Source organism: Octodon degus, unplaced genomic scaffold (genome assembly GCF_000260255.1).
Source record: "Octodon degus isolate 3935 unplaced genomic scaffold, OctDeg1.0 scaffold00131, whole genome shotgun sequence".
Classification (NCBI taxonomy): domain Eukaryota; kingdom Metazoa; phylum Chordata; class Mammalia; order Rodentia; family Octodontidae; genus Octodon; species Octodon degus.
In genome coordinates this window covers 1,520,512-1,534,591 of record NW_004524707.1, presented here as the reverse complement: position 1 = coordinate 1,534,591, position 14,080 = coordinate 1,520,512, and the positions used below count along the sequence as shown (strand labels likewise).

At 41.7% G+C, this 14,080-nt stretch overlaps 1 protein-coding gene across 7 annotated transcripts in view; it reads right to left on the bottom strand.

The window, feature by feature from the left end:
* The window catches only part of Srgap2 (SLIT-ROBO Rho GTPase activating protein 2), a 301,879-nt gene that overhangs the window by 192,564 nt on the left and 95,235 nt on the right, over window positions 1-14,080 (bottom strand). For all 7 annotated transcript variants that reach the window (XM_023701145.1, XM_023701146.1, XM_023701144.1 and 4 more), the window contains exon 3: window positions 2,867-3,059. In XM_023701145.1, the coding sequence (XP_023556913.1) occupies window positions 2,867-3,059 (193 nt within the window). The remainder of the gene's footprint in view (window positions 1-2,866; window positions 3,060-14,080) is intronic.

Here is a 14,080-nt window from a genome sequence, read left to right as displayed (position 1 = left end):
AAATTCATTCTTTTACAACATTTTTCCTTGGATCTGTCCCCCAACACAAGAACCCAGAAGGCTCATTCTCACATTACTGCATCAAATTTGAACTTCTCTGTGTAAGTAGCCATCTTTTAGGGTCTAGTCTACTTATGCAACGTCACTTTCCACTGCTTTTGAAAATATCTTGTCTTCATATGCTATTAAACTTCATACTGTTTACATGTCTTCTTTCCCTGTGAACCAGGAATCCTAGTCCCCATAGGACTCTGCACAGAGCATAGTGTCCAATAAGTATTTAAAAGGGCTTGTTGAATGAGAAGACTTTCACTCAGGATAACATCAAATAGGAAACTATTAGAGTAAACCAGTCATAAACTGAATAAAGTGATGACCAAGGCAGACAAGTCCCCCTCTTTTAGATTCTTATCTTTCCTTCTATACTATCTATTTACCTTACCTTTAAATTATATACTCAATAGTCTGATTTGATTAATGCTCATTTCCTCATTATATTTTAAGAGGAAGGGGCAGTGAATGTTCTGATATTTTCAAAGCGAAGGAGCTCAAGAAATGTGTAGTGCATATTAGTCAGATAAACACACAAGACTACATCCCACACTACCCTTTACATCCCCTCACCACCAAATATTCTGCACTCCTCTTCCCTCCACGTGGTGTTCTCTCCTCTCCCCAACAAATCTACCCTTAACCCAAGTCCCACTTGCTTCATGAAAACTCTGTCTATTCTACATCCTTTACCCGTCTCTGATGATTTATCGTTTACCTTTTATCAGATTCATGTTCTACAGAAGACCAATGATCTGTTAATGACATTACTGCTTTATTATCTAATTGCTTCCTGTATTCAAAATCTTTCCTCTTCAACCAGACCTGACCCCTGCCCCGAGATATACACAATGAACTTTTCTTGTATCTTTCAACTCCTTGTACAAGAGTGAGTACAGAGCTGGCTGTCAATAAATACTGGTTACTCAAGGGCTGGGGAAAAAAGAGTAAAAGCCAAGTACCAGCTTTATTAGATGAGAAATCAGCCATAGAGAAAATACCCTGTTCTTTGTATGTTATCTTAATCAAAGCAATTCAGATCATGTACATAGTAACACATCTGTTCATATTTATTTATCTTTGGCTTTAAAAACAGGGTCTCACTATGTACTTTAGGCTGGCCTTAACCTTATTATGTAGCCCAAGGCTAGAATCACACCATGGCAATCTTTCTGCCTCAGCCTCCCAAGTGCAGAGAGGGTTACAGACATGTACCACTACTCTTCACTGTACCTTAATCTATAAGTATGTGCTTTCCTGAGAATATGATGTGATTTTTAGTGCTAAAAACTTTAAATCCTGTTTTAAACTTAAGAGAAGCTTACCAACAGACTAAATCTAACTTTAAATCACTTTCCAAAGCAAATGATTCCTCCACCTAGCCTTCATTTATCACATATTAAAATAATAACATTATTAGGAGGTCAGATCCCCAATATTTCAAAAAAAAAAAAAAAAATTGGTGAGGAGCAAACATCTGGAGGAAGTTCCTGTTCTGACTCATACAGAGTGTCCCATGTTCTCATCAGAGCTGGCTTGGAGAGGATCATATCTGTCATATATTAATTAGAGAATAAATAAAATTTAAAAATAGAAAATAAAATATACTGGGACAGAAACAAGAAACAGGGTTTGAGGCTAGTGGAATAAGAGTCTGGGGACCAGGATATAGCTTAGTGGCATAAGTGCCTTCCTGGCAAGCACAAAGTCCCAAGTTTGATCCCTGGTACCCCCCCCCCCAACACACGAAAGAAAGAAAGAAAGAAAGAAAGAAAGAAAGAAAGAAAGAAAGAAGAAAAATAGATAGATCTTGAAGACCAAGCCAAGAGGTGTACACTCTTAAGAGCAGAACCACTATTCCCAAGCTTCAACACACACAGATCACCTGGGGATCTGAGGGAGGGCCTGAGATTCTATATTTCTAACCACTCAGATGATGCAGACACTGGGTAATCACATCTTAAGTATCAAGACTATACACTAAACAAACAGTCATTGAATGTCTAGCCCCAGTGTGTGCCAGGAAGGCTATATCTGATCACATTATTGGGCCAGCCAGATTGAAATGGGAAGAAGCTGTAGACTGTGGTCCTATTACGAGGGCCCCACTCCTTGACATTCTCATTTAATTGCTCTGGAGAGGGGCCCAGATTTCCATATTTGAAAAAAGTTCTCCAGGGAATTTTGAGGTACAGCCAAGGTTTAAAAATTCTGCTACAGATGATATAGTAAGTATTACACTCATTCAGACAAAATGGTTGGTGATCTAAACTAGGGCAATGAAGTTATGGGACCAGACTTACATGACTCGGTAATTGTAGAAGGAAGAGTCCTTCATAAATACCTAGGCAGGAATGTAGATGAATAGCCATAACACCATTATTTCTTCCACTTACACAGTTTGGTGAAATGGTTAAGAGCACAGAAATCAGAGACAGACTGTCTAGTATTTACTAGGAGTATATGTGTTCAACTCCACTAGGTTACATTCCTTAACCTCTTTATGCTTCAATTTCTTTATCTGCAAACTAAGGATAGTAACAAAAACCAACCTATGGAGTTGTCTGGTGCATTAAGTTAGCTAACATGTCTGTAAAACCTTGGGAACCATGGTACAACATCTATTGTGGTCTCTCCAAGATGCAAAATTGTGCATAAGATGTAGGTAGAGAAGGAAAGATTTCAAGGATTAAAACAATGGATTATGAAATTGCTGGCTTATGAAGCCAGTTGGATCTAAGTGGTGCCAGCCACCTCCCTCCAGCCCAGACATCACTCTTGAGGTTTCTAAAACTGAAGGCCTTGGAGTCCCTACTTGAATTGCTGGTCCTTGGTACTGCGCGTCTTGGCCAGGAAGCGCTCAGCCAGCTTCTCCAGGTTTCGAGAGTAGTCCATCTCAATCTCGGCCTTTTTCCGGAAGAAGTCCTGCAGGTCCTGCAACAGCTGCACTCGGAGTTCACATTGCTGGTCCAGGCATTTCATCTGCTCTGTGAGCTGAGCCCGGATCTCTACGATGAGAAAAGGGAACAGTCAAAGGATGACTAAGTAAACATTGTGTATGCTGGCATTCACCTTCCATTTACTTATGCCTTGTCCCCTAGGAAATTCAATGTCCTTAAGAAAAAAGCTAAAGTGTACACTGTACACTGGGAGGGAAGGGGGATGGGCAATGAAGAACAATGTGAACCGGGAATCTGCTGAATCATTTAAGAGAAGCTGATTATCATTGTACTATTCAGAGCTGCATCTGTAATGAGCCATTTACAGTGCTTCTGACACAGTGCCAGAATTTAGGCTTTCTTCCAGCACAGGGCCCAAATGAATAGTCACTCAACAACCTTACAAGGTAGCTACCATCTTATCTCTATTTTCTAAAGTTTTATTTTATTGAGTGAGACAAGATCTAACTTTGTAGCTCGGTCTGGCCTTGAACTCACTGTGTAGCCCAGGCTGGCCTCTTGCCTCACCTGGGACTATAGGCATGTGCCACCACACCAGCTATCTCCATTTTAAAGATAAAAATACTGAGTCACAAAGAAGTCAACCTATTAAATAATAAGAATTTGGGGGGCTGGTGAAATGGCTCAGTGGTCTAAAACATCTACTTAGAACAAGCTTAGCAAAGCACAGTGACCACGGTTCAAACCCCCACCACCACATGCCAGCCAGCCCCACCCCCTGGTGGGCTGAGCTGGCCACACACACACACACACACACACACAAATAAATAAATAAATTTTTTTTAAAAAAATAAGAATTTGGATTCACATTCAGACAAATTACTTTGATAGTTTCTCCCCATAGTTTCAAAATGTTTTTCTTTTTTTTTCCAGAACTGGGGATTGAACTCAGGCCCTTGCGCTTGCCAAGCAAGTGCTTAATCTACTGAGCCATCTTCCCAGCCCCAAAATATTTTTCAATACTGTGTCTTCAGGTCAGGATTATTTTAATGGAGGTAGACAGGGACCTGTCTAAGCTCAAATGGTGGCAATAAAAACCAAAGCAAGCCCTATAACTTCTAAGCAAACAAACTGTTCAATGTCAATCCTATTTCATAATTTCCAGTATCATAGAAGGCAAACCAACCCATGACTTGGGAGTGATAGGTCACTTGTCTAAGATTCGTGAGGCTCTGGAGCTAAAAAAAAATAAGGGGACAGGTTTTATTTAACCTGGAAAAACGTTTTGTCACTGCCTTACCCCCTAGCAAAATCATTCATATCTATTGAGATATGAATAAGATATGAAAGAGCTTCTCTTCTGTTGTGTCAGAGCTGGACATATTTCTGGTTAAGGTCTGGCCTGGTAGACTTCTGGCTAGCCAGTTCGGTCTAGTGCTTGGGCTAGTAGGCATTCAGAACTTCAGGTGTGGCAGCTCCACACACAGCCAGATCTGCCTTGGCTGCAACACTGCACATCTTACTGAGACCTAACCACTATTAGGAAGCAGCCTGCCAACAACAGACCATTTTTCAGCTCAGAGAGGGCCTGTAGTGTGTATTCTGCTGTTACGTTACAAGCCCCATCTGAGCCATGATGGAGTCATTTCTTCATCCCCTTTCCCTCCAAGTGTGCTCAGCTCCAAGCACATGAGGATGTGAAAGTGATTCCAACTCCAAGCAAAAAGCACGCCCACATTATGCCTTTCCTCAGACATGATCCGAATTCATCTCTCACATGTACAGCTCACAACGCTTCTGTTTATGTTATACGTTGCATGGCAGTGGCAGGCAGGGAGCCCCTCGAGTTTTCTTCTAAGCTGTAGATAACTCCAAAGCAAATCCAGGATCAAAACCATGATGCTTAAATGTTTTCAAGCATTCTTTCTTGAAGCAAAGAACGTAGGTAAAGGCATGTTTGGCTTTGCCTTGGAGTATCTGTGGGCCCATAATCTGTCCCCATCTTCATTTTTGTTTGTATTTCATTGTGTAACATACACATCTGGCTCTTCATAGGTGATGTAGATGGTCTGGGAGCGCAGATCACCCTCTGTACCCGCAGGTCTCCTCCTTGCCAATCACTAAAGCCAGCCAGCCAGCCCCACAGTAACCTCACCTGAACTGAAACTGAGCTCCAGAGGATTGTTTCAAGCAGACAGAAGGCTGCACAGAAAAGCTGCCTACCTCATCACTCATCAAAGCTCTCTTGTTCTGTGTATTTTGGAGTCTGATTACAAGGGTCCTGGGGGGTGGGGGTACTGCAGAGGTCATGTCAGGCATCTGGTTCTTACAAGAAATTTCTAAATCTCTTAAAGGCAACAGCACTTGTCAAGACTGTTCCTAGAGGTATCTGCTCCCTTTCCATGCATTAATGAAAAGTTATCAGTAGCAGCCATTGGGTGAGCAGACTGTGAATAACTTACCCATTAAATAGGGTAAAAAAGCTCTCCAGTTACCCAGTCAAGATCACACTTACAAGGGGAAGAGAAGGGGTGCTGTCCAATCCTCTGAAGAACCTGTAATTCACTTACGACTACCTTGCTCTAGGGATTTTGGGCAGAGCCCCAAGGCCCATAACTTTCACAAGCAGAGCACTCCAGAATTATCCTGTCCAAGAAACAAACACATCTACTGACCTCCAGAGACATGTGAATTAGAGCAAGAAAGTCCCAAGCACATCTGGGCAGTATGAAATTCCACCCTGACTTTCTCAGGTGCCCCAGGAGTAGTCCCACAACATGAGCTGCACCTCCTCCTCAGCACCCACACTGGGACCTTTGGGAAAGGTGTGCATGTTAACAGTATTTCCAAGTCCCCTGATTGCGCAGATAAGATGATTGAAGGCGCAGTAAGTCATGTAACAAAAGGCCATACAACTAAGTGCAAATGAGGCTGAAACTAAATTAATGTTTGTCTGATCTATCAAGAAGGTTGAAAGGGGGCCGGGGAGATGGCAAGTGCAGGGCCTGAGCTCAATCCCTGGTTCCGCAAAACAAACAAACAAACAAACAAACAAACAAACAAAAAACCGGTTGACAGGAGAGCAGAGAGACAAGAGATATAAAACACTAGATTTGAGTCTGGAAAGGTATTTCAGAGTAAATCCTAATGACTATGGATCATACCTCTCTCCAATTTGCAGTTGAGGCATGAGTCAGCCTCCTAGAATCAAGTTTGAAGTAGCCCATTGACTCCCTATAGCCCATGGTTTCTGTTTTGTTCTTTGGTAGTGGGGACTGAACCCAGAGCCTTCACACTGAGCTACATCCTAACCCTTTCTTTTTCATTTTAATGCAGAGTCTTGTTGGGCGTGGTGGCCCACGCCTATAAACCCAGCTCTCTATAATCCAACACTCGGGAGGCTGAGACAGGAGAATGGTTGAGAGTTCAAGACCAGCCTGGGCTACAGAGTGAGCTCAAGGCCAGCCTGAACTGCATAGTGAGACCCTGTCTCAAAAAGACTAAATCAATTAATTAATTAAATAAAAATAAAGCAGAGTCTTACAGTGTTGCTAAATTGCCCAGGCTGAGCTCAAATCTGTGATCCTCCTGTCTCTACTTCTCAGTGTGTTGCTCACAATCAAGTGCCATGATGATTGGCCAGTCCAAGTTCTGACTAGTCCTCAAATGGGCTGGATTCCTTCCTCACTTCCTAAATCTACAGGGCAGCTTTGGAAGAAGTTTTCTTTCTTTCTTTCTTTCTTTCTTTCTTTCTTTCTTTCTTTCTTTCTTTCTTTCTTTTTTTTTTTGTTCGGTGAATGTATCCTGAGACATGCCCGTAAGTCAAAGGGCCAAGAATGGGAGAAAGTGATAGCCCAACCCAGATCCAAGAGAAGAAAGACTGCTAATAGATACAACCTGCACCCATGGTTCATCTGTGATGTGACACCACTGAAGATCTCCCCTCCTCCACAACGTCCCTATAACCCTCTCCAAAGCATATACACAGACATAAAGGGTGACTCTAGCCACCCTTACCCATACCTACAGACCAAAACAGAAAGGCTGCTCTCTTCAGAATAGAATGTGCTGCTTCAGGCTTTGCTACTGTTGCTACTGCTGCTGCTGTGGCTGCTAAAATAAACAATGGCCCCCAAGAAGACAGCTATGCCAGCTCCTGTCCTCTGTCCATGCACAGAACTGCCAGGCAACTGAAGACCAGCATGCCTGGGCTATGTGCCCAGCTGGAGGCTCACTGCACCCTGGCCTACCAAAAAGCCACAAGGGCAGGAAGAAGAAAGGGGCAATTTATAAAAGCACAGAGGAATTCCTTATAGTTGCCTTATGTGCTTGGGCAAGAATGCACATACATATGTGTGCATACTCAAAGACATACACCACCCACACCATGCTTCACCATGCCCACTCAACAAGCCTTTACAAATTCACTTGACAATAGGAGGAGTGGTCCTGACCACAGGGGGAGGCAGGGCTTTTGAAGGCTCTGTCTAAAACTGCATGCTAAGAAGTTAAGCTCATACTCACTAAAGCAGCCGTGCCTCAGGAGTAAAAACAATTACCTATCAAAGTGTTAAAGTCACCACAAACTGTATGCAATGATACACCCAAAAATTGCCCTTCCTGAGTGTCCAAGAGAGCCTGTTGATTCAGCAAGCCTTGCTGAGCCTCTCCCATATGACAGGTGCTAGATGATGGTGACAAGACAGGCTTACACCATGCCCGACTGATACATGGCTTGACAAAGGAGAAGAAAGATAAGAAAGGAGAGTCTTCTTCATTTTGTTATAGTTGGTTTTACTTGGTCTTTACTATAACAAAGCCACAGAAATAAGCCTCAACTTAAAGACGTAAGATATAAACACTGTCAGTAGCAGAAAGAAATCAAGCAACAAGCTAAGAAAAGCTCAACATCTGCTGATTCTTTTCTATTATGTTTTTTAAAAATGACACTTGAATAAAAATTTCATCTTCTCTTGCAAGAGGTCTAAAGGTTTTAAACAAGTTTCCTGAGAAGCAGAGTTGATCTTTGATGGATATTTCATTCAAAGATACAAGTAAAAATTTAACCTCACTGTTTTGCAGTTAAGCTTCCCCTCTGGACACCAGACGTGGTCACGACATTGAATTCCATGGGTGGGCAGAACACCATCCCATCGTTTGCAAAGAGTGTCAGATCAAAATCTGGAAAGGAGTATTTCTATGCATGAGTTTAAAACCAGGATCAGCAGATAAACCCAAAACAGCTTCCCCTGGGAATTCTGCCTCCTTGGCCATGCTTGATCACAGTTGAAATACTAATTACACCTGTCCTGGGAGTTAGAAGGCAGATTATTTTCTTTTCAGAAAGATGCCAAAGGACTACAATCAACCTGTAACTAGGAGAAACACTAGCCTTAATAGGATACTGCCTATTTAACAAAAACCGTAGATCCCCTACACACTATCATCACCCTCAAAATTTTAATAGCAGCCAGTGCAGAGGACATCGTCCCCTGAAAACTATCCTTACTTTACAGAACACCAAATGAATTGCCAAACTATAGGTCCAGGGGATGTGTTCAATCCAGAGAAATTATCTCATTATTTTCCTCCTTTCAAAATTCATCTCCATATTTGAGCATTTTTTCTGAGTAAGTCATGAATCCTGGATTTCAAAAGAGAAAATGGTGGGAGGTCAGGATGGGAGAAAGATGTATTCTTTCAGGGAAGTCACATAGGCGAATTGTTACCCTCTCTTCTTGTGCCAGCACCTCAAGGGCAGGCGCTGTGACTCCAGTGGCTCTACTGTCAGCATAGAGCATGAGATCAGCCCATGTTCCCCATTGGGAATGTGGCCTGACTGCAGTCTTTTTCTACAAAATCTCCCTCACCTGCTTTTAGCCCTTTAACAAACACATGATGTCACCTCAGCCATCTCTAGAATATTAATTCCTAGTACCTTTCCAATGAGTGTTACATAAGAATACAATTGAGGCTTTCATTCGGCTCTACCCTTCATATCTCTTACCAAGACTTCTTATCGCAAGGGTAATCAGCCCCTCTCAAAGCTGTTCCCCAGGGGAAAGAAATGCTAGAATGCCCTGCCAAGTCCTGCCCTCTACCCTACAGGTTTGCCTTTCTACAAACTTAGTACTATAATAGGTAGGCTCTTAAAAATCCTTGCTAGAAGGGCCAGCCAAATAGCTCAGTGAATTAAAGTGCCTGCAAGCAGGCACAGGGACCAGGGCTCAATCCTCCGGCGTGGTACCATGCACACCTATAATCCCAGCTCTTGGGAGGCTGTAAATAGGTGGATCACTACTAGTCCAATCTAATAGTAAGACCTTGAACACCCTGTAGACCCTTCCCTAAAAAAAAAAAAAAAAAAAAAAAAGATAAAATAAATCCTTGCTAGACAGATGTGAGAACCAAAGAAGTAAAGAGGAATGACTAAGATCATACAAGTATTTCGCTGCAGAGCCAGTATTGGGACCCTCTTCACTCTACTTATGATATTATTGCATCTTTCAGTGATAAGTAATCAGTGTTCTAAGAACTACTTTCAGCAAACTAAAAAGCAGGAAATACTCTTCCTCACAGAATGTTACTGATAGACTTTTCTCTCACTATCAAGGCATAGAAATGCACAGAGATGAGCTACTCAGAATAATGCTTCTGGAGTAATTGTTTTTCATTCCTTAAGTCCATTTCCTCCCAACTTCTGATCTACCTGTTTTTGGTAAAACCAGTACCCTTGCTCACTTCTCCAATGATGGCAGGCACTCCCTCTAGAACTTCACTGGCAGCCACAAGACCTGGTAACAATGAGAGCCTAAGACTGCTACCACCATCTTGCCAGTGAGTAGTACGCCTGTTTCAGAACGCAGCTGACCCAAAGAAGAAGAGCTGAGAGACAGGGAAAAGGAAACATGAGTGCCTGACCCAAGTCATGGCGAGAAGCCAGCTCCATCCCTGGGACTTGTAGTCACATGAGCCAACTCATTCACCGTCTGCTTAAAACACGTTGCTTTGGACTTCTGGTCACTTGTGAACAAAGGAGCCCTAAGGATAAATAAAATGAGGGATTCTGAAGTATTCAGGCATGCACAATTCCTGTTCGCAAGGAAATCATAATCATTAAGATGTGGCCAAACACACATTTTTAAAGTTTTATATAACCATTTGTATTTTATGTAATTACCAAAATATATATGGTATATAAATATGAGACTGTTGTAAGCACATGAAATAAAGAATAGTGCAAGTGAAACTTTTGAGAGCTCAGGAAGCTCACTGGGGACTAATGAAGAAGAAATCTGTCTTTTTAGCTTACCAATGTGCTCCTGAGACCATATATACAGCATATGGAAGGCCTCCATATTTTGAAGGGGAAAAAAAGAGAGGAAGGAAATAGAAGTCAGAGTGAGTATTCTGAGGATGTGTGAATTTTCATAAAGAAAAGATGAAGGTAAAATGTTCCAGAAGAAGATAGAAACTAAGCCAGAAGACAGTGTCCCAGCATAGCCTCTTCACAGGGTTCTGAGGGGGTGACCTGACTGGATGAAGATGACCTGGGGGTTTAGTGCGCAATATGGACGTACAGGAAAGAGCAGCTCCACAGGCCCAACAGAGTTATCTGACTTTCAAGGGGCCAGAAACAGAGATGTGAAAGCTTATATCATGATAGCAACAGCACACAGAGCTGAAGGAAGATCACTCCGGAAGGAGTCTGCAGAGTGGATTTCTGGGCCTTCCTAATTAAGAGATGCAGCACTGCAGGCTTAGTAGTAGAGAGGTCAGAATGGGTAGAATTCCATGTGTGGAAAATCCCTGCACATACTCACACCGATGCTTGGCAATAATATGAACATTAGAGTCCATGATCCTAAAGCTAGTGATTCAAAACTGTCCTACCCCTTACCACAATGGGCAAACTGCAGGAATAAGAAATTCTTGAGTTCAAAGGTGAGATGGTAATCTTGGCAGGTGTCGTTGCCTGGAGTTCTGTCCTCCCCAGGACTATTCTGCTATGGTTCTCATTTTGGGCTGCAAGTATAAACTGCAAAACTGTCTGCCTTGTGAAGCAGACTGTCTGAAAACTGTGGAGAAAAAAAGACCATCTCCTCCCTTTACATACTTATCTAAAAACAATGCCTACAGGCTTAGAGATAAAATAAAACCAACCAAAGAGAAGGTAGAGGAGAAAATTGGCTCTGTGAGTTTCCAGAGGACACTCAATTACCCGGTAGCTTTCTAGCCCCCCAAGTGAAGGCAAAAGAAAGCCACCCCATGAAGCCAATGATGCAGGAGGGTAGGAAGGGGATATTTCAATGACCTTTAATCATTGCAACTGCTCTGAAGGTTGCTGTGGCTCTTTCAAGTGATTCAATAGCAAGTTAGAGACAAAAGGCTCCCAGATGAACAAGCTGCCACATCAAATGCCAAAATAGTAATTTTAGCTCCTAAGCGTTGTCTGAGATGTTTAAGAAACAGAATTCCCAAAATCTAGAATTAACTGGTACTACAAACTAAAGACATTAAATAAGAAGATCAACACTCTTCTGGGAAATATCACCTAGGGTGATCATCCTGACTCACTTGTTAAGAGAAAAGATGAAAATCATTTCCCAACGACCACAATAACCAGCACATTCAGCAAATAGTTGTCTAACACCATCTCTGTGCAAAGATCTGGGTGATGAATCACGGAATACACATGAATGAATCAAACACACTTACACAAGACAGTGAAAAATATAGTCTTACTCTCAAGGAACTTACAATACAGTTGGGTAAATGAAAGGCTAAATGTGTAAGTACAATGGTATAAGAATGAATGCTAAGAGCCGAAATCATGGTCCTAGCCCATGTTTAGAAAGAAGGAAATCAGTATAACAGAGTGGACCTGCATTGAGGAGGATTAAAAGGGAAGTAAACACAAGTGGAAGGAGGGCTGTAGTTAGCACAGAAAAGGGGAAAAGAGCACTATAAACATAGAACATAAAAAAAGAAGGCCAAGGCCAGCAGAAAGGACCCTGCATGTTCAATGAGTAGAACAGATTCAAACACAATCCAAAAGGGCTGTGGTAATCATGGACAAGCAAGTCTTGAAAAGCAGGATAGCCTAAGCAGAGACAAAACCCAAAGAACTTCCTATTATCAACTCCTGAAATCAGCAAATGCCAATTCAACCATGTCCACTAAATCAAAAGACAATGGCAAATCACATGTTTAAGACACTAGTACAATCAGATGGAAAACAAACCTGATCAGTATTCAAGTGTAGTCCCTAAGCTCCTTGAGAGTTAGTAATGGATTGTCATTTTATGCAGCATCCTAGTTAGAATGAAATTTTGGTACACTGTTTTAGGTTTAGTTCATCAAGTACGTACCAAGTACCCACTTTGTCAGGGAGAAAGACAAATAAGAATGATTAAGACTTCATCTCATCTGTGAAATATTCAACATTCTGTTGGAAAGACCTTTTTATTCTCCAGACTGGAAATCTTCTGAGAGGTCAAAACTGGAAATAGACATCTGGAGTTATCAGCAAGCAGATGAGAATTAAGAAGTTAACCACACAAGTGAGTGCACAGAAGAGTAAGGAGAATGAAACAGAAATAAGTTTATCAAATGTTCTGTGATACCCCATTTAGTTGGATAGCAGAAGAGGAAATAGAATAAGAGATATACAAAAAAGTCAGTAACTGCAGAACTTTAAATAAGATAGCAGGGGGAAGAGTTCATTAACTTTGGAAACTGGGCATCTATCATTGAGAAGCTGTTCTCCCAGATCCAATTTCTATACCACCCACAGCTAATGCAACTACTTGGCTGACCTGCTGGAACCAACAGCATGCACTGCTCCAGCCACGGTAGCTGTCCTGGTCCTTCATGTTGTTGGTAGACCGGTCTGGCAAAGCTTTGCCTGTACCCTCAATCCCACCCCAGGGTTTCACTACTGCCACTGAGACATGAAATCTGGAGGGACCTGTTCAGCCAGCAGCCATATAACCTAGAAATACAAAGGAATGGGAGTTTCATGAAGTCCAACTTTGACCAACAGGAAATGGAAGCTAATAAATGAGATCTTTTCTGTCCCACTGCTAGGATGCAGTAGCTTCACCTAGCTCTCTGAGATGTCCCACCAGACTGAGTAATCCGCTTCTCCAGAAACTGTGGTCAGGTCCCAAGCAGTGCTTTTTGTATGCATTCCTTCCTTCCCTTTCCCACTCCCCTTTTCCCAGGAGGGCCCTCCCTATTTGTAGAAGCTTTTTGCCTTGGGCTCTCTTTCACTTTCTAATTCCAATTTGCTTGCCCTGTGCCAGTCACTGTCCTAGATGCTAGGAGTTTCTTCAGAGATGAACTTTTCTTGCAATGATAGTATCTACTCAAAAGATCCTTGAGCTGATTTTTCAATAACTCAACATATACATTTTAAGAATGTATTTAGTCAACTATAGTTTATTTTCAATAGAAAGGTAAATTTTTTCCATAAGCATTGTAAGAAGACACATCTTATAAATTTAATAGTAATCACAAATGCCATTTATTATGCGCCAAGTGAGCTTACATTGAGTCATTATCCAAGTATAAAGGTAGATTATCTCAATTCTCAAAACACCCAAGGGGACCTCACAGTAAGGCAGAGTGGTTAAGAACACAGACAATGCCTTCAGAAAAACCTGAGTTTTAATTTGAGCTCTGCTACCTGCTAGCAGTGTATCCTTGAACAAGACACTTAATCTCTCATGATATTATCTATAAAATGAAGGTTGTGACAGCAGCCACTCCACTGGATTATTATGAACAGTAAAAGAGATAATGTATATAACGTGTTTACTACATACCTTGTGCCTGGCAAGCCCTTACTGTATTAAAAATCAACCATGATTTCACCCACTTGAATTTAGACGTGTTTAATTCTAGAATCAGTGCTCTTAACCCACTTTTCCACACATGTGCTTATGAGGCTGAGAGATGGCCTTATCTGACTGTTTTTTACACTGGAATTCTATTTATCTAGGCGGGCACTGTTGACTAGTTAATAAAAGAATCCCTGCATTTCTTCAGCTTGTCAAGCAAAAGTCTTCATTCTCACTGTCTCACCTATAACTAAATATACAGATTGGAATAGAATGGGAAATGTC